The 22137-nt window shown below is 40.7% G+C and overlaps 1 protein-coding gene across 12 annotated transcripts in view; it reads left to right on the top strand.

The window, feature by feature from the left end:
• Positions 1–4159: 4159 nt before the first annotated feature.
• The window catches only part of ZDHHC20 (zinc finger DHHC-type palmitoyltransferase 20), an 89943-nt gene continuing 71965 nt past the window's right edge, over positions 4160–22137 (top strand). For 3 of the 12 annotated variants that reach the window (XM_036457583.2, XM_036457573.2, XM_045588534.1), the window contains exons 1-3: positions 4161–4333; positions 12908–12934; positions 18307–18410. In XM_036457583.2, the coding sequence (XP_036313476.1) occupies positions 4216–4333; positions 12908–12934; positions 18307–18410 (249 nt within the window). In that variant the 5' untranslated portion in view covers positions 4161–4215. Of the gene's footprint in view, positions 4334–12907; positions 12935–18306; positions 18411–22137 lie in introns of all 12 variants that reach the window. The other 9 variants (XM_036457574.2, XM_036457570.2, XM_036457580.2 and 6 more) reach the window with 6 other exon arrangements.

Here is a 22137-nt window from a genome sequence, read left to right as displayed (position 1 = left end):
CCTACTGGGATATGTGCCCTGGCCAGGAATCAAACCAGCAACCTCTTGGTGCATGGGTCCACGCTCAACCACTGAGCCACAATGACAGGACATGTTTCTGCACTTTTAATAATGATATTTGTTTTTAATAATTCTTTAGTGTGGAAAGTATTACCTATGTCTCCTTTTCTCCCCCATTGTTAATTATGATATTAATTAACACCTGTTTGCCAGACATCGTCCTCTTCTTAAAAATGATTGAAAAAAAATGATTGTAAAAGTATCACCCTTTTGCAGAACTATGGAAAATACAACAGCAACCTCCGCTGTTAACATGTTGCTTCCAATTTCCCTCATGCACTTTATATGAAAACTAAACAGCATTCTTCTGTTTATATGTATTTACTGTAATTACTGATTTAGCTAGTTGTTAACATTCTCATCTCTTGTGTGCTTTCTGTTTCCAATCCTATTTTGTTGCTTTCCCCCAGTTTTATTTCTTATCTTCAATTGGACTGAAGAAGTTTTATTTTCTTGACTGCTACATGGTTTCCATAAAACCTGTTTAATGGTTTCATAGATGCCTCTAGTTGCTCTTATTTTTACCTCAGCTCTCAGTTCAAAACTATAACTTAAGATGGCATTTTAAAGTTTCTGGCTGTGGTAACAGTGGGAACACCATAGATCTAGCCACTAGGCCAGAGGCAGCTTAGTTCCAGGTCAGGGAACTTCTGTGTGCCTGCTAGTTTCTGTTAGATGTGACAATTCTAAGAGTTGATCAATACAATTTCTAAAAAAATATGTTTTTATTGATTTTAGAGAGAGAGGAAGGGGGGGAGGGATAGAGAGAAACATCAATGATGAGAATCAGTGATTGGCTGCCTGCTGACACCCCTTCCTGGGGATCAAACCTATAACCCAGGCATGTGCCCTGACATGGAATCGACCTCTTAGTTCACAGGTTGAAGCTCAACCACTGAGCAACACCAGCTGGGTGGTCAATCCAATTTTTTTTTGTTTCATTTATTGGGGGCTGGGTAAGATGGAGGTTTGAGCCTGAAGTTGTCTGTTGGTTTTCTATTTTTTTAATTTACATTTAGTACTGCTGTGTTTTTAGAGCAGAGTGGGTGCATAAAAGTTGACCTGAAGTTCTATAGCTTCCTTATCACCTTACTCACTTCTACATTCCAGTTCAGGCCACCATCACAATAAAGTTCTGAGGTGTTAAACCATAGTTTGTGGCACTTTGTTATGAAAGTCCTATCCTGGAAGCTATCCATTGTCAACACTATCATGAAAATGCAACAAGAAACTTGGAAGACTGATGAACCTTGAGCTTTGGCAAGGCCAAAGCTATACACCAAGTGTTCTGTCAAGATAATGGTGGCTCAAGCAATTTCCAGACCTAACAGTCTCAAAGTAAATCTTTACTAATATTTACTGATCTTTAAGATAGTCTGTCTGGGAGGGGGGGAATGTTAAAATATGTACACAGATAATAATTTAATTAAAAAATTTAAAAAATTAAAAAAAATAAGATAGTCTGTCTGCCTCCAGATTGCCTGCCTGCCTGAGGGCAAGATGTGCATTTTAAAATTGAATAAAAGCAAACAGGACTAGGGCTTCTGGAAGCCTCTCCCCTAGAGAAAGGTTTTTGCCTGGCCTCCATGCCTTCTAAATTCATATTTCTTGTCTAGTGTCTACATTTTTGTGTGGCCCCTTTTCCAGATCCTGAATCCTCACTCCAAAAGTTTGTGGCAGCCCTAGCAAATAATAGATGTGCTACAAGCAAAATGGCATAATAGAAAGAAATCATGGCCAGCTGATGTGATTAAGTAAGACTTCTAGCCTGGCCGGTGATGCTCAGTGTCAACCCATGAACCAGGAAGTCGAGGTTTAATTCCCATACAGGACACATGCCTGGGTTGTGGGCTTGATCTCCAATAAGCGGTGTGCAGAAAGCAGGCAATCACTCAATGATTTTCTCTCATTGATGATGTTTCTATCCTTCTCTCCCTCTCCCTTCTCCTCTCTGAAATTAATAAAAACTTAAAAAAAAATACCTCTAGAGGACATGGAATTTTTGCTGGTCTGTAGAGATGACAGGAGGGGAAAAGTCTTTAAGTTATCGTCTTCTATGTCAACAATCCAAACTTCATTTAAAAGCAGGATCTCTTGAAAACAAGCTGAATTTGATTCACTTTAATGCCTTAAGACTTCAGTCAACTTTGACAACAACATGACTTTCAAGGTATAAAATCTGGGAGAAAATATTTTATACACCCACCAGTATTTATAGCGCTAGAAATATTATTTGCTTTTATAAATTTATATCACAATAAAAAGGGAGAAGTAGCCGAAACTGGTTTGGCTCAGTGGATAGAGCTTCGGCCTGCGGACTGAAAGGTCCCGGGTTCGATTCCAGTCAGAGGTATGTACCCTGGTTGCGGGCGCATCCCCAGTAGGGGGTGTGCAAGAGGCAGCTGATCGATGATTCTCTCTCATCGATGTTTCTAACTCTCTATCCCTCTCTCTTCCTCTCTGTAAAATATCAATAAAATATATTTTTTTAAAAAAGAAAAAAAAGAAAATGTTTCTGATGTGATTTTTTTTTAAAGGGAGAAGAATGTTTCATAAAAACCTTGTAACCCACCCTGTATCTTTTAAAAGTGTTTTTTTTTTTTAAAGATGTATTGTTAACTAATATATAACCGATGATAAGCTGTATATTTGTGGTAAAGTTCCAGGAACTAGCTGTTGGGGAAGGGGGCTGATCCCAGCAACCAGATATTCTGGCTCCAGGAGAATTGCTGATTCTCAAGCATAAAAACCTGACCTTTGCTGCCCTGAATGGGTGGCTCAGTCGGTTGAAGTGTAGTCCCATGCACTGAGAGGTTGTCAATTGGATTTCTGATGAGGGCACATACCTAGGTTTTGGGATCAATCCCTCAGTCGGGGTGCATATGGGAGGTGGCCCATTGATGTTTCTCTTCCTCTCTCTGCTCTCCTCCCTCTCTAAAATCAAATTTAAAACAAGATCTTCAGGTGAGGATTAAAAAAGAAAGTTAAGCCCTATCTGGTATGGATAAGTTGGTCTTATGGTTTGGTTTCCAGTCAGGGCACATGCCCAGGTTGCAGGTTTCATCCCGTCAGGATGCATTCATGAGGCAACTGATGGATGTTCCTTTTCCTTTCTTTCCTCTCCCTTCTCTCTCTCTAAAATAAATAAAAACTTTTTTTTAAGTTAAAAAAAAATAAACCAGACCTATGCTTGACCAATTTCAAGATAATCATTGGCATGGACTATGCTGTCTTACACATAGAGAACTTTCAAACACCCTCCTACCTCGTTTCTCTGTTCTGCTTTCCCTCTCTCTCCTCTTAATAAAACCCCCTGCCTTCCTGAGATGTTAAGATGGGCACTTTCTCAGTTTGCTGGCATTTGAATAAACTACTTTCTTTCTTACCAGCACCTGTCTCATGAGTTTGGCTTTCCTGGTGGCAGGCAGCTGAACCTGGGTTCAGTTAGTTTTACTGAGCAGCAGCTAACTAAAATCCTAGTCTAACCAAATTTGACTTGATAGCAGCAGGAAATGCAGTTTGGAATTACTTGTGTTATATCTTCACAGTGCTGCGTTACTCCAGTTGTAAATAAAGACTCAAAATTTCAGTAGTTCCTTGGGGGTCAGGAAGAGAGGCTGTTGCTCCCTATCTCACAACTCAGTCTTCAGTTTGTGTTTCAAATCAAACTGACGGATTCTATAGGGCTCCCATCCTAAATCACAGGCATCTACTAAGTCCATCTTCAAAAACTGGAACACAAAGCAGATATTTTCAAAGTTCACCGTTCTTAATCAGAGCTCCTCCAGGGAGGAGCCTTGCAACAACTTATGTCCTGCCGTGCACCTGGTTGGGTGGGCATGGTCTGGTCCTGCTTGAAAAGGGGCTCCAGGAGAGTAATGTGTACACAGAACAGCCCATAGTTCAGCTCTCCGTCAAGGAAGTGCTTCTGCCTCAGCGCTTCCCCAGGCAGGTTCCTCCCTCCTTTCCTTCCAGGGCCTCCTCCGCCCAACACGACCCGCCCCGCCCGCCAAGCCCCGCCCCGGGGCGGAGTCGCTCCTAGCCCCGCCCCCACGGCCCCTTTGCGGCCCCAATAGACCCGCCCAGGGTGAGGCGACACGGCATTAGGGGCGGGGCCGCGCCCCTCTCGGCCGCCGTGCCGCCGCCGCCCCAAAAATGGCGCCGGGCCGCTTCTGGCGCTGCTGCCTACGCGGCGCAGGCTGGGTGCCGGTGCTGTTCATCACTTTCGTGGCGGCGTGGTCCTACTACGCGTATGTGGTGGAGCTGTGCCTGTGTGAGTGCCGGGCGGGCGGGCGGGACCGGCCCTCTGCGGCGCCGTGGGGTGGGCGCTCGCTCTGAAGGCTCCGCGGCGGAGCGCCGGCGGAAGTGTGTGGCCGGCTCCGCGTCTGTGACGCCCGCCCGCCCGCCGCCGGGGGGAACCGGGCCGGGCCGGCGGCTGTGCCGGCCGGAGCCGCGGGTCGGCGGCCGGGGGGCGGGCCGCGGTGTCGCTCCGCCGGGGACAACCGCCGCGGGCGCGGCGCGGCCACCTCCAGCCTCCCGCGCTGCCCGCGGCTGGAAGTTCATTATTTCAAGTCAGAGTCAGTAACTCGCACACAATGCTGCTTTTAGACAAAGAGTGAGATGGTGGCCTTTTTCGCCGCTGTTTTCTAACGGAGGTTTCGCTCATCCCTCAGATGCTGAGATCTCCTTTTATTGTCCTTAGCTGTTTCCCTCGTTAGTTCTGACCCGATTCCCTGGAAAACGGAAGGAACATCCCAGGACACTTCAAAGATTTAAGATACTGGCTTGGTTAGGTTGTTCTTAAGATGGAAGGAAACTGGCCGTCTACCAAAACAGTGTTCTGGGATATTGTTTGATTGCTCTGTCCTAACGGAATAGATCTGCTCCAGACTGGCCGGTCCGTCCGCCGCGGTCACCTCCGTGAAAACGGAGCCACGCCGCGTGGGTGCTTTCCGCGCTGTCCACAGGGCCGCTATTATATATACTTTTAAAAGGGCACAGGACATAGAAACGGATTGTGTGAGTGGAAAGCTGTACCACCCGCTCCGCTTGAAGGTTGCCGCAACCAGGGCTTCCCCAGTTACGGCTGCGGATTTGTTCAGCTCTCAAATAAGTACTTGGCGAAACCCGAGTTCTGCGCGTGGGAGAGAATGCTTTCCCTCTGAATGCGTAGAGATAGGTTTTTAAATGAAAGTATCCACCTTTAAGAAAAGTATTTTGTACTCTGGAATATTTAATTCCGAGGGAAACAGAACCAGAATAACTTAGTTGTGGAATACATTTTCAAATAATAATCTGCTGAATATTATTCAATCTCGTCTTTTTGGATACCAGAATGATTTTTGAATCAATTAAGTTTGGCTAGAGTTAGGTATTTTTTGAGGCTACTTCCAGTAGGTGATAGTGATCATAGGGTTCTCATCAGCTTATGACGATACTTTTTATCTTATTGACTCTGAAGTGGGCATTTATTACAAAAGTTGTACCTGTCTTTTTCTGTCAGAAGATTGTCCCCACTCTGTTTTAATCTCATACTGGTTTTGAAGTAAAGCCTGTGACGGAACACTAAAAATGTGCATTTATGTTGACATTGCACATTTAATCTATCAAAAGATGACATCAAACAAAGAAAGGAAAGTGAACATGAATTAAGAAGTGCTGTGTGCACTAATGGGAAAGAGGGGGGGGCATTTCATCATTCTTCCCTTAGTATGCCACAGATGTAAGAAATGAGACTGAGCAAATAGGCTCTTTGGTAGGTCACACAATTGTTGAGTGGGTATTAGAATGTGCCATATCTTTTTTTTTTTTTTAAGTTTTTGTTCATATTATTACAAATGTTCCCCCCCACCACCATTGCTCTCCTCCACCAGGTTCCCACCCCACCCTCTGCCCTTTCCCCACTCCCCATTGTCCTCATCCATAGGTGCACAGTTTATGTTCAGTCTCTTCCCACATCCCCCTCTCCCCTTTTCCCCAAGAATCGTCAGTTCACTCCCCTTCCATACCTCTGATTCTATTATATTCAACAGTTACTATTGTTCATCAGGTTTTGGTTTTTTTTTAATTTCCTTGGTTTTTAGATTCACTTGTTGATAGTTACGTATTTGTTGTTCATAATTTTTATCTTTGTTTACTTTCTCTTCTGAATATAATTCTGGTTTGGTGTTGATGAACTCCTTTAGCTTTTTTTTTATTAGTGAAGCTCTTTATCTGGCCTTTGATTCTGAGTGATAGCTTTGCTGGATAGGTTATCTTTGGCTGTAGGTTTTTACTATTCATCACCTTGAATATTTCTTGCCATTCCCTTCTGGCCTGCATGGTTTCTGTTGAGAAGTCAGCTGACAATCGTATAGGTGCTCCTTTATAGGTAACTACCTGCTTTGCTCTTGCTTCTTTTAATATTCTCTCTTTGTCTTTTGCTCTTGGAATTTTAATTATGATGTGTCTTGGTGTGGTCCTCTTTGGATTCCTTTTGTTTGGAGTTCTGTGCGCTTCCTGGTCTTGTAAGTCTAATTCTTTCACCAGGTGGGAGAAGTTTTCTGTCACTATTTCTGTCAAAATGTTTTCGGTATCTTGCTTTTTCTCTTCTTCTGGGACCCCCATAATTCTGATGTTGGTTCGCTTGAAGTTGTCTCAGAGGTTTCTTACATTATCTTCAATTTTCTGGATTCTCTTGCCTTCTAGCTTCTGTGGAGGAGTGTCTTCTGGCTCTTTATGTTCCAAATCTTTGACCTGATTCTTGCGATCTTCCCTTCTGTTTTTAGGACTCTGTAAAATATTTTTTATTTCAGACAATGTATTCTTTATTTCTTGTTGATCCCTTATCATTTCTTGATGGCTCCTTATTAATTCTAGTTGGTCTCTTTTCATATCCTCATAGGTCTTATCCATCTTTTCTAGGAAATTCTTGAAAAACCTTATAAGCGTAGATTTGAACTCTATATCCAGACGCTTTTTGTCCTCCAGTTCTTTCATTTGTGATCTATTTTGTTGTCACATTTCGCAGTTGCAGATGGGACGGGGTTTCAGGGTGGAGCCTGCAGCTTTGGCTTCTGTCAGCCCCGCCCTATGCGGGTCCTTCAGTGCTCGCTGCCGGCGCCTCTGAGAGAAAGGTGCCCTCGATTTTCTCCTGCTGCCAAACAGTCTATGCTCTCCCACAATGAGCCCGGTATTGGGGTTCAGTTCAGTTGGAAGTGGAGTTGGAGGTGGCCTTCAGAGCAGACTGGAGCCCCTGTCTCCTTCCGGCCAGGGCAATCCTGCTGCACAATGTGCGCGCCGCCGGGACCTCCTCTCTCCGCTCCCCCAGGGGTTCCGCCTTACAACCCAGCTCCCTATGGCTGAGCCTGAGTCCCTGGGGTCTGGCCTAGAACTGGGGTTCAGAGCAGTCGGGGCCCAGCACAGTCGGAGTTTTATCTCCTTCCCGCTAGGGAACGCCCGCCGGGCACTCGGCCTCCCTCCTCTCCGGCTCCGTCCTCTCCCCGCACCGCGTCTCAGTACCTTGGGCTTTTCCAGCTCCTCCGCGCCTCCTTCTGGTTTTCTCCTTGCTTCTCGCTGTAGAATTTCCAGTCAGTCAACTTTCCTGTAGTTCTGGGTAATGTCCGTTTTATATTTTAGTTGTATTTTATTGAAATTGTTGTGTGCGGCTGTGGCTAGGTGTTTACCTGGGCACAGCCATCTTGGATCCTCAGAATGTGCCATATCTTTCTATTTTACATATAATTTTTAGTGAGTCATGAGCATATTTTGAAATACTGATGGTGAAAGGTCTTACATAGTGCCTGTATTTAATACTTCTAAGTTATCTGAGTGAGAGTAGGAAGAATTTGGGAAGTCTGCTGGACTTGAGCATAAAAACTCATTCAGTCTCATATTTAAACTCTTCTTTAAATTATTCATTTATATTTGTTTTTATAAGCACAAACCTTCCCACTGAAATACATTAATATATAACTTTATTTTTTTCATTAATATATAATTAAATTGAGAGAAGTATCTTAATGTGCAATTTTTATAAAATTTTCTTAGCTTCTGGTATTCTTTTTTAAAAAAAATATGTTTTGCCGAGACCAGTTTGGCTCAATGGATAGAGCGTCGGCTTGGGGACTGAAAGGTCCCGGGTTCGATTCCGGTCAAGGGCATGTACCTTGGTTGCGGGCACATCCCCAGTAGGGGGTGTGCAAGAGGCAGCTGGTCGAAGACTCTCTCTTTCATCGATGTTTCTAGCTCTCTATCTCTCTCCCTTCCTCTCTGTACAAAATCAATAAAATATATTTAAAAAATAAAATAAAATTAAAAAATGTTTTATTGAATTTTTTACAGAGAGGAAGAGAGAGGGATAGGAAGCTGGAAACATCGATGAGAGAGAAACATCGATCAGCTGCCTCCTGCACACCCCCTATTGGGGATGTACCCGCAACCAAGGTACATGCCCTTGGCTGCAATCAAACCTAGGACCTTTCAGTCCGCAGGCCAACGCTCTATCTACTGAGCCAAACCGGTTTCGGCAGCTTCTTGTATTCTTTATCGAACTCTATGGGAAAGGATGATAATAATTATCTTTTCATGTGTTAATTTACTTAATGCTCATAATAATCTCCATAAAATAGGCCCTGGCTAAGTAACTCAGTTGGTTGGAGCATCCCTGATGCACCACAGTTATGGGCTCAGTCTCCAGTCAGGGTACATACAAAAGTCAGCTAGTGAATGCATACATGAATGGAACAACAAATCTGTGTTCCCTTTCTCTCTCTTTCTCTCTCCCTTTCTTCCTCTTCTCTCTCTAAAATCAATAAAAATAAACTAACTACTATGCAAGACTAGTCTACTTGTTTATCCAGACCTGGACAGTCAAGGCGCATTTCAGTATTATTTATGATCCATTTGTATAAGGCAGTGATTTTCAACCAGTGTGGGCAAGGCACACTGGTGTGCTGCAAGAATTTTTAAAACATACAGTACCTTGGCCTCGCTGGTTTGGCTCAATGGATAGAGCGTCAGCCTGGGGATTGAAGGGTCCCAGGTTCGATTCCTTTCAAGGGCACATGCCCTGGTTGCGGGCTTGGTCCCCACTATGGGTGGGCAGAAGGCAGCCCACCAATGATTCTCATCATTGATGTCCGCCCCCCTCCCCTTCACCCACCTCTTCCTCTCTGAAACCAATAAAAATCATACAGTACCTATTTAGTCAGGAGCACTGACCTCTTTTCTCTTAGATTGTCAAATTAAAAAAATGACAACAGCCAACGTAACAGCCATCTGATGCCCTGGCCTGTGTGGTTCAGTTGTTGCAGTGTCAGTCCTTAGACAGGAGGGTTGAGTTCCCAGTTAAGGGCACATACCTGGGTATGGGTTCGTTCCCCAGCCCTGCTCGGGGCACATGCAGGACGCAACCAGTGGATGTGTCTCTCACATCGATGTTTCTCTTTCTGTCTCTCCTACTCCTTTCCATTCTCTCTAAAAATCAATGGAAAAATATCCTTGGATAAGGATTAACAAAAGTACAAATATATTTAGGATTGTTGTGTCCTCTTGATGAATTGACCTTTTATCATGGTGAAATCACCACCAACTTCTCTCCCCTGAGGCCTGGTCACCCCAAACTGCCCTACCCTGTTGGCCTGGTTGCCCCCAACTTCTCTCCCCTGCCGACCTGGTCACCCCCAACTGCCCTCCTCTGCTGGCCTGTTCACCCCTAACTACCCTCCCCTGCTGTCCTGATCACCCACAACTGTCCTACCCTGCTGGCCATCTTGTGTCGGCCATCTTGTGTTTTGGAGTGACAGTCAATTTGCATATCACTCATTTATTAGATAGGCTAGTTACCGTGTTGTACAATAATCTCTGCCTTTTTAGCTGAGGTGTTTCGACTATTTACATTTAATGTGATTATTGATATGGTTAAGTTTAAGTCTTCTCATTTGTTATTTTTTAATCAGTCCTATCTGTTCTTCCTTCTGCCTTGTTTTGAATTAATTAATCAACTTTTAAATGATTAAAAATTTCTGAATTATTCTTATGATTTTCTCTTCTTTGTTGGCTTATTAGCTGTAACAGTTATTTTAGTGATTGCTTAAAGATTTATAGCTTATATCTTTTAACTTATAGTGTATATTCAAGTGAACCTTATAAAAGCATTCCTTCATGTCTTCCCTCCAAGCCTTTATGCTATTGTTGTTGTACATTTTATGTTGCAAAACTCACACTATAGCCCTAGCCGGTTTGGCTCAGTGAACAGAGTGTCGGCCTGCAGCCTGAAAAGTCCCAGGTTTGATTCCAGTCAAGGGCACATGCTCAGATTTCCGGCTCCATCCCCAGGGGGGGGGCATGTGGGAGGAGGCAGTCAATCAATGATTCTCTCTCATCACTGATGTTTCTATATCTCTCCCTCTCCCTTTCTTTCTGAAATCAATAAAAATATGTTTAAAAAAAAAACCAAACACACTATATTGCTATTATTTTGTTTAAATAGCTTATTATTTTTTAAAGATTTAAATAATAAGAGTTTAGTTACCATTGTAGTTACCATTTCTAGTGTTCTTCCTTCTTATTTATTTAGTATTAATTAGAGAAAGGAAACATCAGTTTGTTATTCCAGTTATTTATGTATTCATTGGTTGATTCTTGTATGTGTCCTGACTGGAAATCGAACCCGCAGCCTTGATGTATTGGAACAACACTAACAAACTAAGCTACCCAGCCAGGGCTCTGCTCTTCTCTCACACTCTCTCTCTCTCTCTCTCTCTCTCTCTCTCTCTCTCTCTCTCCACCTCTTTCTCTCTTTTTAAAATCCTCACCTGAGGATATTTTTCCACATTGTGTTTTAGAGAGAGAAGAAGAGAGGGAGGGAGGAGGAGAGGGAGAGAGAAACATTAATGTGAGAGAAACATATCAATTAATTGCCTCCTGCACTTACCTCAGCCAGGGCAGGGCTTGAAACTGCAACCTAAGTACATGCCCTTGACTGGATTCAAACACAAGACCCTTTAGTGGGCAGGCCAGTGCCCTAACCACTGTACAACACCAGCCAGGGCCAGCCTAGGACCTTTCTGATGATGCCATTGCTAAAGCACTGGTAGCAGTATAAAAATTGTACAACCCCTAAAACAGGGATCTTGGGGATAAGGGAACAGATTTACTTTTGGTCCAGTAATCCCAGTATTAGGAATCTACACTGAAAATAAACTTCCATAAATGACACATGCATAAAATTATTTATTGCCACATCATTTGTAGCAGCAGAAGATTGGAGACAACCCACATGTCTATCAATAGAGGTCTGATCGTATTACTGGAACTCCCATACAATGGAGTACTGTGCAGTCCTTTACAAACAAGCCAGGATTGTGTCCATGTGCTCATGTATAGTGATGAAAAAAGGTGTGGAAAGGTTTATAAGTGGAGAAATTGGAAATAAAGAGTGGATAAAAGTTGAGAGTATAGGAAACAAAGAGCTTATATTTGTATTATTATTTATTAATGTATTATTTTTTTAATATATATTATTGATTTTTTACAGAGAGGAAGAGAGAGGGATAGAGAGTTAGAAACATCGATGAAAGAAAAACATCAATCAGCTGCCTCCTGCACGCCCCCTACTGGGGATGTGCTTGCAACCAAGGTACATGCCCTTGGCTGAAATCGAACCTGGGACCTTTCAGTCCGCAGATCAACGCTCTATCCACTGAGCCAAACTGATTTTGGCTATTAATGTATTATTTTCCATATAAACAACTGTATAAACCTATGTTTACCCCACCCTGTATGTACTTACTTGCTTATTGTGCTAAAAAAAAATATTAGAAGGATAAAACATTAATAAAAATGATTACTTGGGATGAGAAATAAAAGCCTGGCCTTTCTGAGTACCTCTTTATAGAGTTTTGACTTTTAAACCATTGATACTTTATTCAGATTGAAAAAAATAAATTTAAAGAGGGGAATGAAAGCAAACAGATCAATTTGAAATCATGAAATAATGAACTTAATTTTTAAATTCTTTTTCTTTTTCTCTTTTTAAATGAACTTAATTTTATGTAAAGTTGGTACTATACACACAGAAAAGAATTATTTTCAAATGACTTTTGAGCATAGTACTCTTTAGTGGGATATAGTTTAAAGCCAACCCAAATAAATTTAAAAGTTGCAAAGAAATCTTAAACTAGTATGCAGTTTAAAACCATTTTATGATATTTTAGGATAAAACAAGTAAATTAATTAGGAACTAAGATTTTCATTGTAAAAGCAAATATGATACCAAATAAATTATTTTTAAAACTCTATAGTAGGGGTGTCGAACTCAATCAGAGAAGGGGCCAGAATCTAAAATCCAGCCTAAATCTCGGGCCGAATGGTTTACTGAACAGTCATAAACTGTCATTGTGATGGAAACGCAGCGGAGTGCAGTGATGACAGCGCGATGCGGGCCACATTGCAAGGCCTGGCGGGACGGATTTGGCCCGTGGGCCTTGTGTTTGACACATGTGCTCTATAGAGATACATCACAGACTAAATAACTCTTGAGTGTCATAGAAGAGAGTCCTGTTCATTCTATACATAGCATTAAGGAAAGAGCTAAAGATACTTCACAACTATAAACATGGATACACTTAAAATGAACAAAGGTCTGGAAAAAATGTGTAATGTGATTGCAGTGTTAATGATAATATGAATTTTAGCATTTTAGTGTTTTTAGAACTTTTTGAGTGTTCAATTCTAAAGTTGCATTAGTTTATAACTAACCTTTATTTTTATGAAAATGATATTAAAATGAATAGTCAACTGGTGATAAAATTTATGTACAAAATGTTTAAAGTATATTTATTCACTGTTTTTTCTTTTATTCTAGTTACTCTTTCTGGAAATGGAGAAAATGGTAAGACACTTTTAGTCTCAGTTTAAGTAGACTACTTATGGTATCATAATTGCAACCTACCTACTTTTTATTTAATGATGACTATTTGTGCTTTTATTTTCAGAAAGATATATATATATATTTTAAGCTTAAGTAACTAAAATGAGATGTAATACTGGGTTTATTTCTATATATTCAATATATTTTTCTTTGCACTATTTGTAAGTTGTTGTTTTGTAAGGCACCTAGTGCCCAAACTTCTTTGAGATATACAATATATATATATATATTTCTGCCTTGTATAGTTTTCAGAATTCTGTAGTAATAGTTTAGATATTTAATAATCAATTTTAGCTAGGGTGGAGGAAGGGATTTTCTTTTCTTTTGTTATGCATTTCTTAAAAATAGCACTGACAATTAGTTAAATAGGCAGGCTGTAAAAATGAAGATTGTTAGTTCATTTTGAAAGGGAATTAAAGTTTTTATAATGACTAGTCAATGACAGTATTTTGAGGAAAATATTTGCTCAAAATTCACGAGATAAAATAAAATTTTCTACCTATTGAGATCAAATTTTAAAAATAAAATTTGATTTGAGATATGGAAATCCAGAGGATATCTAGAACAGTTGCATAGCTAGAAATTAATATTTATCTTTATTACTGGAAATAATTAGGCATTCATTATGTAAATCTCAAGTTGCTTTTGAATCTGGTTTCTCAGTAACAGAACAAACTCAATTTTGGTAGGCATACTTTTCTTCCTTTAAATCAGTACTGCTGCCGAAACCGGTTTGGCTCAGTGGATAGAGTGTTGGTCTGTGGACTGAAAGTTCCCAGGTTCGATTGCAGTCAAGGGCATGTACCTGGGTTGCAGGTACATCCCCGGCAGCTGGTCAATGTTTCTCTCTCATCGATGTTTCTAGCTCTCTATCTCTCTTCCTTCCTCTCTGTGGAAAATCAATAAAATATATATATTTTAAACTTTATTTAAAAAAAAAATCAGTACTGCTTTCCATATGTTGAATACGCACCTACATAAAGCAGAGAATTTCTGATTCTTACAACAGCATTTTTAATTGTATCATTATTTCTCATTATTTCTTGGGGCTATTTTCCCCATGTCTTCCAAAGAGTGTTTTGATGAAGTTTCTTTGTTTGCTTATTGGTCTTTAATTCAGATATAGGTGATATTTGAATCAGATATTTTGATTTATAGGTTCAATTTTTCTTTCAACTTTGGTTTAATTTGCTTAGTTAACTTTTACTGTATATATTTCTTCCAGCATATATATGACCAGAAGTTTGTTATTAGCAATCAAATTAATTAAAACTTATTTAAAAGCAATATTTTCTATTCTTTACATCATATTTTAAAAAATATATTTTTATTGATTTCAGAGAAGAAGGGAGAGGGAGAGAGAAATATCAATGATGAGAGAGAATCATCTTATTGGCTGCCTCCTGCACTCCCCCTACTGGGGATCGAGCCCACACCCAGTTATGTGCCCTGCCTGGGATTCGAATCATGACCTCCTGGGTCATAGGTTGATGCTCAACCACTGAGCTACACCAGCCAGGCTACATCATAATTTTGATGCTGGAGGGGCAAGTTCCTAGTGGCAACTCAAACCCTGAGCCAAGAGGGATTTGGGCTTGGAGCAGAAAATAATTCAAGATTAGCCCTAGCCGGCTTGGTGCAGTGGATAGAGTGTTAGCCTGTTGAAGGGTCCCAGGTTTGATTCTGGCCAAGGGCACATGCCTGGGTTGCAGGGTTGATCCCCAGTGGGAGCTGTGCCGGAGGCAGCCTGTCAAGATTCTCTCTCATCATTGATGTTTCTGTCTCTCTCTCCTTCTCCCTTCCTCTCTGAAATCAATAAATATATTATAAAAAAAAGAAATGAAAAAAGAAAAAGAATTCAAGATTAGATCCAGAGAAGAGGTAAAAGTGGAAAAGCAGGTTTTATTGAGCAGAGGGGACAAGTAAGAAAGGCCACTCCACTGGACTCTCCTCGCCAAAAAAGGAAGATAGACCTCCAACCATCTTTAGAGATTGATTTATATCTCTTTGTAGTTTCTATGGAAAACTGCTGGTATGAGGAAACAGAGTGGGAAAAGGTTGAGATTAACTCTAACCTTTACAAGGTATGTTTTTGTGGTATTGTGTTTTCCCTTTATGGTATGAGTAAATGATAAGATATGAGTGAGTAGCTGTTAATCAATCTTCGCAGGAATTTTCTTTATCCAGAGGCTCTTCAAGATCTGCTTGCATCTCCAGTCAGCTGTTTCATGTCAGCGCGTAACAGGCCCCTGACTTAACTTTGTTTGACTTTAATTTATTATAGCTCTCATACCCCTTTCCTATATCAACTTGATAATAATCTGTTAAGTACTTATATTCTCGGCATCATGTTGAGAGATTTGTTTTACCTGTTTTGTAACTGGTAAAAGCAAAAATTTTTTAAAGCAAAAGCCATTTTGATTTTGTTCTTATGGAGAGTTGAAATATTCTAAAAATATGTTAAACCTTTTAAAATATATTTTTGGAGTATATTGCTTTATATTCTGGCCTTAGTGTAAATAACTAAACGACCAAGTTTAAAGTAATTCTAGGTTACCATTTATTTCAAAGCTATATGATATTATGTAGATGAGGATTAACAGATTTGATTGAATATCAGGCCAGGCAAAAGTAAGTGAAGTGAGCTAAGAAATTGACAGTTGGTATAACAGTAGGAGACAGCTCCAGCATGCTTTTCCAAAGGAAAAAAACAAGTAAAGGAATTATATTGAATCCACTGTGTAGAACATGGGGTTCATTCTAGAGGGAACAGAGATGATACAAAGTACTGATTTTGAGAATCCAGGATTTTCAATAAGAATGACAATCAGTTTTAATGGAAGTGAAAATAAGGCAAATTTGAACATAGGAGGATGTTGTAATTAGGATTTTATCTTGACATCAAATATTGGCTTGAAGTAGGCTGCGACCACCATATGTTGCTAGAGGTAGACTGGTCTAGAAATAGATTCTTGCTAAATTGCAGGAAATGAATTTTGGTGACTTGTGTCTAGGATGATTTGAGCAATAATGACAAGATTTAGTAAAGGGTGGGCTGGGTATAGATGCTCCTGAAGGGGCTGCGACACTACTTCATCCTCAACCAGATGGCTCAACTCTGTCTTGCTTTGGAAAGAATCCAGCCTTTGAGGCTGCTTGTTCCCACCAAACCTAGCAGGAGGGCCAGGACCCAGAGCTGCCCTGCCATTAGCCCAGCATCCAAGACTCCAGTATAGTCTCTGTTCCCGTGAGTCCTGCAGTTGAGTTTTGGACCACCTGGCTGCTTAAGAGAGAGAGCATGAGGCAGATTTGTTAATCTTTGATGCATTTCTTTTGAGTTTGGGAAGGAGTAAGCTTTCTTTCAAGTTACCTAATCTCATTCCTAGATCTTCCTGGCTCAATGCTAGTGCTCCTCCCCTTTTGTTGTTTTTTCCCCTCCCCTTTATGGTTGCCAGCTTTGCTCCTACTGCGCATGCACTCATAGTAAAAGGACCTCCCCCTGCACCATCTTGGCTTTCACTGGGATTATCCCGTATTGTTTAACACCCTCTCCCCGCAGCCCTCATACATGAAAAAAACTGACAAGGGACCCAAGGAGACTGGAAAAAGGTCTTTCCCGCCTGCTCCAGAATTAGTACTGACCGTGCCCTGGAGTTTCGGTGAAGCTATAACTTCTTTACTGAGTCAGGTTTAGCCAGTTTTGCTCCCTTTCTCTTTTGTTAATACCCTAACTAGCTACCTATCCTAACACGGGAGATGGGAGAAAGCAAGGGGAGGCCGAATTGGGTAAAAAGTAAAATGATAGACCCGTGCTTCTTTTACGTAGGTGAGTACAGGATAGTTAACAATTAACACAATATCAATGAAGGAATTTGTGGTCTTTGTCCTGACTTATTGCTTATGCCCTGAAGGGTCCTGAAAAGGGAAATTAAAAATTACCCTGAGCCGAGACCGGTTTGGCTCAATGGATAGAGCGTCGGCTTGGAGACTGAAGGGACCCGGGTTCGATTCCGGTCAAGGGCATGTACTTTGGTTGCGGGCATATCCCCAGTGGGGGGTGTGCAAGAGGCAGCTGATCGATGACTCTCTTTCATCGATGTTTTTAGCTCTCTCTCTCCCTTCCTCTCTGTACAAAATCAATAAAATATATATATTTTTTAAAAATTATCCTGAGCCGAAACCGGTTTGGCTCAGTGGTAGAGCGTCGGTCTGCGGACTGAAAGGTCCCGGGTTCGATTCTGGTCAAGGGCATGTACGCTGGTTGCGGGCACATCCCCGGTGGGGAGTGTGCAAGAGGCAGCTGGTCGATGTTTTTCTCTCATCGATGTTTCTAGCTCTCTCTCTCTCCCTTCCTCTCTGTAAAATATCAATAAAATATATTTAAAAAAAGAAAAAATACATCCATGGGAAAGAAACACTGATTGGCTGCCTCCTGCACATCCTGTACTGGGGATTGAACCTAAAACCCAGGCATGTGCCCTGACCAGGAATCGAACCAGTCATCACTTGGTTCATGGGTCGACGTTCAGGCAGTGAGCCACACAGGTTGGGCATGCTTATGTTTCTTAGTGGGTTTGTGATGTTGAATTCTAAACTTAGAATTTAAGTACCTGGTAGATAGTTCTTGCTTCTTGTGGAAATCATTCTCATTTCTTCCAAATAGAAAAACTACAGAACCCAATAAAGCTTTAAGTTATGTCAGTGAGTTAATAGTTGGAGATAAAGATATTGTAGTCTGACACTAATTTATTTGGGAAAGAGTTATGGCAGAAATTCAAAGTGGCTGAAATTTTTGGTTACCCTGCATTGAAAGGAGAGTGAAATTTAGGAGATCTTTCTGAACAATCCAATAATTGAATTTTTCTAATGTACTGATTATTTGCTATGATATGAACTTCCTTTATTTTCAGTTCAAATTTAATGTTCATAGTAATGGAACATTTATTTAATATTCATAGTAATGGATTTATTATTCATAGTAATGGAATCTGGTTTAAATCATTGAAAATCTAACTTTTAGGAAGAGCTTGAAATGCAACCAGTGAAAGAGGTGTTTCAACTTATATCTTCAGCAATTCAATCAAATCAAATCTAATCTCAGACTAATATTACAGAAACTATAAACCATGCTGTTAACTCTTAAATACAGAATGCTCCTTCATATCTGTAATATTATATCATGCAGATAAAGGACTTTATATATTTTATATCTTTAGTGTGTTTTTATTGTTTTTTATTAGTTAAAACTTTGACTCTAAATATTGGTTTTAATGTAATGCTTTTTCTTGTTTTCACCAGAATTCAATGAAATATTATTTGTTTTTATTTACCAGGAAAGGCCGTTGCTTACCTTGTGGCTTTTCATCTGTTCTTTGTTATGTTTGTATGGTCCTATTGGATGACAATTTTCACCTCACCTGCTACCCCATCCAAAGAGGTAAATTTAATGTTGGTAAATTGCCAAATACTGTAACTATGGAATTATTTCTCTTGTGTTACCTTTGTGAAAGCTTTAGTATATCATGCATTTGTTCTGTTTCCATTCATGGAACTTACTTGGTAATTCTGCATTGTGGATGAGTCATCAGCCTATTCTCAGATACAACTCTACTGACATAGCATAAAGATTGAAGATGTGTTAAAGTTTAGCTATACTAATATTCTTCTGCCATGTTATATTTTCTTAAAGACATATTATATTACTGGAATAAAAAAATCTTAAGGGACAGAATGAAGTTAGAAAAGTAGGTTTTATTTTTAGAAATCTTTTAACATTTATATTTCTCAGATCCCAATGAGTATGTTACAACTGAAAAGTGATTTGATTGTGGGAACAAATTGTCTAGGGTATTGCTTGTGACACCTTAATTTGGGTAGTGTGTCTTCTACTTGAAGGTCCTACCTGAAAGATAATATTAGTGAATGTTTACATAGAGTAAGTTTCAAGACCAGTGTGTCTCCTCTTGATATCGCCTGAATTCAACTTTACCTGTAATTTAATATAGCTAGATGTTTAATAATATATTCCCTAGAGTTAGGATCATCTGAATGTGGTTTTTCTGCTGTAACATATTATGTAATGAATCTGAGCCTTAGTTTCTCATTGGAAAATGAAGTTAATAATTGTGCCTGTCTCTGTAGGATGTTTTTGTGAGAATTGAGATTCACTCATATAAAGCTTTTTATTTAAATTAATAAATCTTTATTGTTCATATTATTACAAATGTACCTCTTCCCCCCCCCCTCCGTTGCTCTCCTCCACCAGGTTCCCACCCCACCCTCTGCCCTTTCCCCACTCCCCATTGTCCTCATCCATAGGTGCACAGTTTATGTTCAGTCTCTTCCCACACCTCCCTCTTCCCTTTTCCCCAAGAATTGACAGTTCACTCCCCTTCCATACCTCTGATTCTATTATATTCAACAGTTAATATTGTTCATCAGATTTTTTTTAAATTTTCTTGGTTGTTAGATTCACTTGTTGATAGTTACGTATTTGTTGTTCATAATTTTTATCTTTATTTACTTTCTCTTCCAAAAGAACCTCCTTCAGCAATTCATATAATTCTGGTTTGGCGGTGATGAACTCCTTTAACTTTTTTTTATTAGTGAAGCTCTTTATCTGGCCTTCGATTCTGAGTGATAGCTTTGCTGGGTAGAGTATTTTTGGCTGTAGGTTCTTACTATTCATCACATTGAATATTTCTTGCCATTTCTGTCTGGCCTGCATGGTTTCTGTTGAGAAATCAGCTGACAATCGTATGGGTGCTCCCTTGTAGGTAATAACTGTTTTTCTCTTGCTGCTTTTAATATTCTCTCTTTGTCTTTTGCTCTTGGAGTTTTAATTATGATTTGTCTTGGTGTGGTCTTCTTTGGATTCCTTTTGTTTGGAGTTCTGTGCGCTACCTGGACTTGTAAGTCTAATTCTTTCACCAGGTGGGGGAAGTTTTCTGTCACTATTTCTTTCAGTATGTTTTCGATATCTTGCTCTCTGTCATCTTCTGGGACCCCCATAATTGTGATGTTGGTTTGCTTGAAGTTGTCCCAGAGGTTTCTTACATTATCTTCAACGTTCTGGATTCTCTTGTCTTCTTGCTTCTGCGGAGGAGTGTCTTCTGGCTCTTTATGTTCCAAATCTTTGACTTGATTCTTGCCATTCTGTTTTTAGGACTCTGTATAATATTTTTTTATTTCAGATAATGTATTTTTTTTTATTTCTTGTTGATCCCTTATTATTTCTTGTTGATTCCTTATTAATTCTAGTTGATCCCTTTTCATATCCTCAGAGGTCTTATTGACCTTTTCTAGGAAATTCTTGAAAAACTTTATAAGCGTAGATTTGAACTCTATATCCAGTCGCTTTTTGTCCTCCATTTCTTTCGTTTGTGATCTTTTTCTTGTCTCTGCATTTTCACAGCTTCCCTGAGTTGGTAGCCTTAAAAGTCTCTGTTCTGCCTGGATGGGGCGGAGTTTCAGGGTGAAGCCTACAGCCTTGACATCCCTCAGCCCCGCCCTATGGGGCTCTTGAGTCTCAGTATTCCTTAGGGTCCTTCAGTACTCATTGTAAGCACCTCTGAGAGAAAGGTGCCCTCGATTTTTGCCTGCTACCAAACAGTCTAGGCTCTCCCCCAATTAGCCTGGAACTGGGATTCAGTTCAGTTGGAAGTGGAGTTGGAGGTGGCATTCAGAATAGTCTGGAGCTTTTGTCTCCTTCCTGCCAGGGCAATCCCTCAGCACAGCCAACCATTCGTTCTCTGCGCGCAAAGTACGCGCCTGGGTCCCTGGGGTCTGACCTAGAACTGGGGTTCAGAGCAGTCGGAACTGGGGCTCAGCACAGTCCAGAGCTTTTGTCTCCTTCCCAGTGTAGGGGTGTCGAACTCAATCAGAGAAGGGGCCAAAATCTAAAATCCAGCCTAAATCGCGGGCCGAATGGTTTACTGAACAGTCATAAACTGTCATTGTGATGGAAACGCAGCGGAGTGCAGTGATGATAGCGCGGTGCGGGCCACATTGCAAGGCCTGGCGGGACGGATTTGGCCCGCGGGCCTTGTGTTTGACACATGTGCAGTAGGGCAATCTGGCAGCAGAGTCAACAGTCCGTCCTCTGTGCACAATGTGCGCGACTCCAGGGGCTCTGCCTTTCGCCGCTCCCCTGGGATTCCGCCTCACAGCCCCAGCTCCCTCTGTACGAGCCTGGGTTCCCAGGGTCTGGCCTAGAACTGGGGTTCAGTGCTGTCAGGCCTGGGGTTCAGCACAGTCTGGAGCTTTTATCTCCTTCCCACTAGGGAACGCCAGCCAGGCATTCAGCCTCCCTCCTCTCCAGCTCCGTCCTCTCCGCGCGCCGTGTGTCTCCGTACCTTAGGCTTTTACAGCTCCTCCACTCTTCCTTCTGGTTTTCCTCTTTCCTTCTCATTGTAGAATTTCCAGTCAGTTGACTTTCCTGTAGTTCTGGGTAATGTCCATTTTATATTTTAGTTGTATTTTATTGAAATTGTTGTGTGTGGCTGCAGTTAGGTGTTTACCTGTGCAGCCATCTTGGATTCTCGCTTTTTTTTTATGTAAAGCTTTTGATATAGTACCTACCACATGATTAGTACTCAGATATCAGCTGATGATGATAATGGAATTATTTCTCTTCATAATTCATTAAATTTATAGACCAGATGTTTAAAATTATCAACTTATGTTTAAGTTTTTATAAAATAACATACACTATTATGCAGAAAAATATACATACCATAAGTGTACATTTAATGAATTTTCACAAACTGAACACTTTTGTGACCACCACCAGGTAAGAAGCAGAACATTATCAGCTTCCTGTAGCTTCATGCTCCCTTTCACTGACCCACTTCATGGGAAGCCACTTTAGTAGCACTGATTAATTTTGCCTAGTATTTCACATAGATGGGGTCATATAGGACATATACTTGTGTGTGTTGCTTCTTTCATTAACATCCTATTGGTGAGGTTTGTTTGTACTGTGATATACAATTGTGGGAAATTCATTCTCATTAGTCAGTATTTAGTTGTGGTCTATAACACAATTTATATACCTAGTCTGCTGTTGATGGGCACAGACATTTGGGTAGCTTCCTGTTTAAGGTTACTACAAATAGTGCTGCTGTGAACATTCTAGTGCATGGAAAATGCATATACATACACAC

Source organism: Pipistrellus kuhlii, unplaced genomic scaffold, assembly GCF_014108245.1.
Source record: "Pipistrellus kuhlii isolate mPipKuh1 unplaced genomic scaffold, mPipKuh1.p scaffold_m20_p_3, whole genome shotgun sequence".
Taxonomy (NCBI): domain Eukaryota; kingdom Metazoa; phylum Chordata; class Mammalia; order Chiroptera; family Vespertilionidae; genus Pipistrellus; species Pipistrellus kuhlii.
Note: the sequence above shows the minus strand (reverse complement) of the source record. Positions and strands in the feature narration are given on the sequence as shown.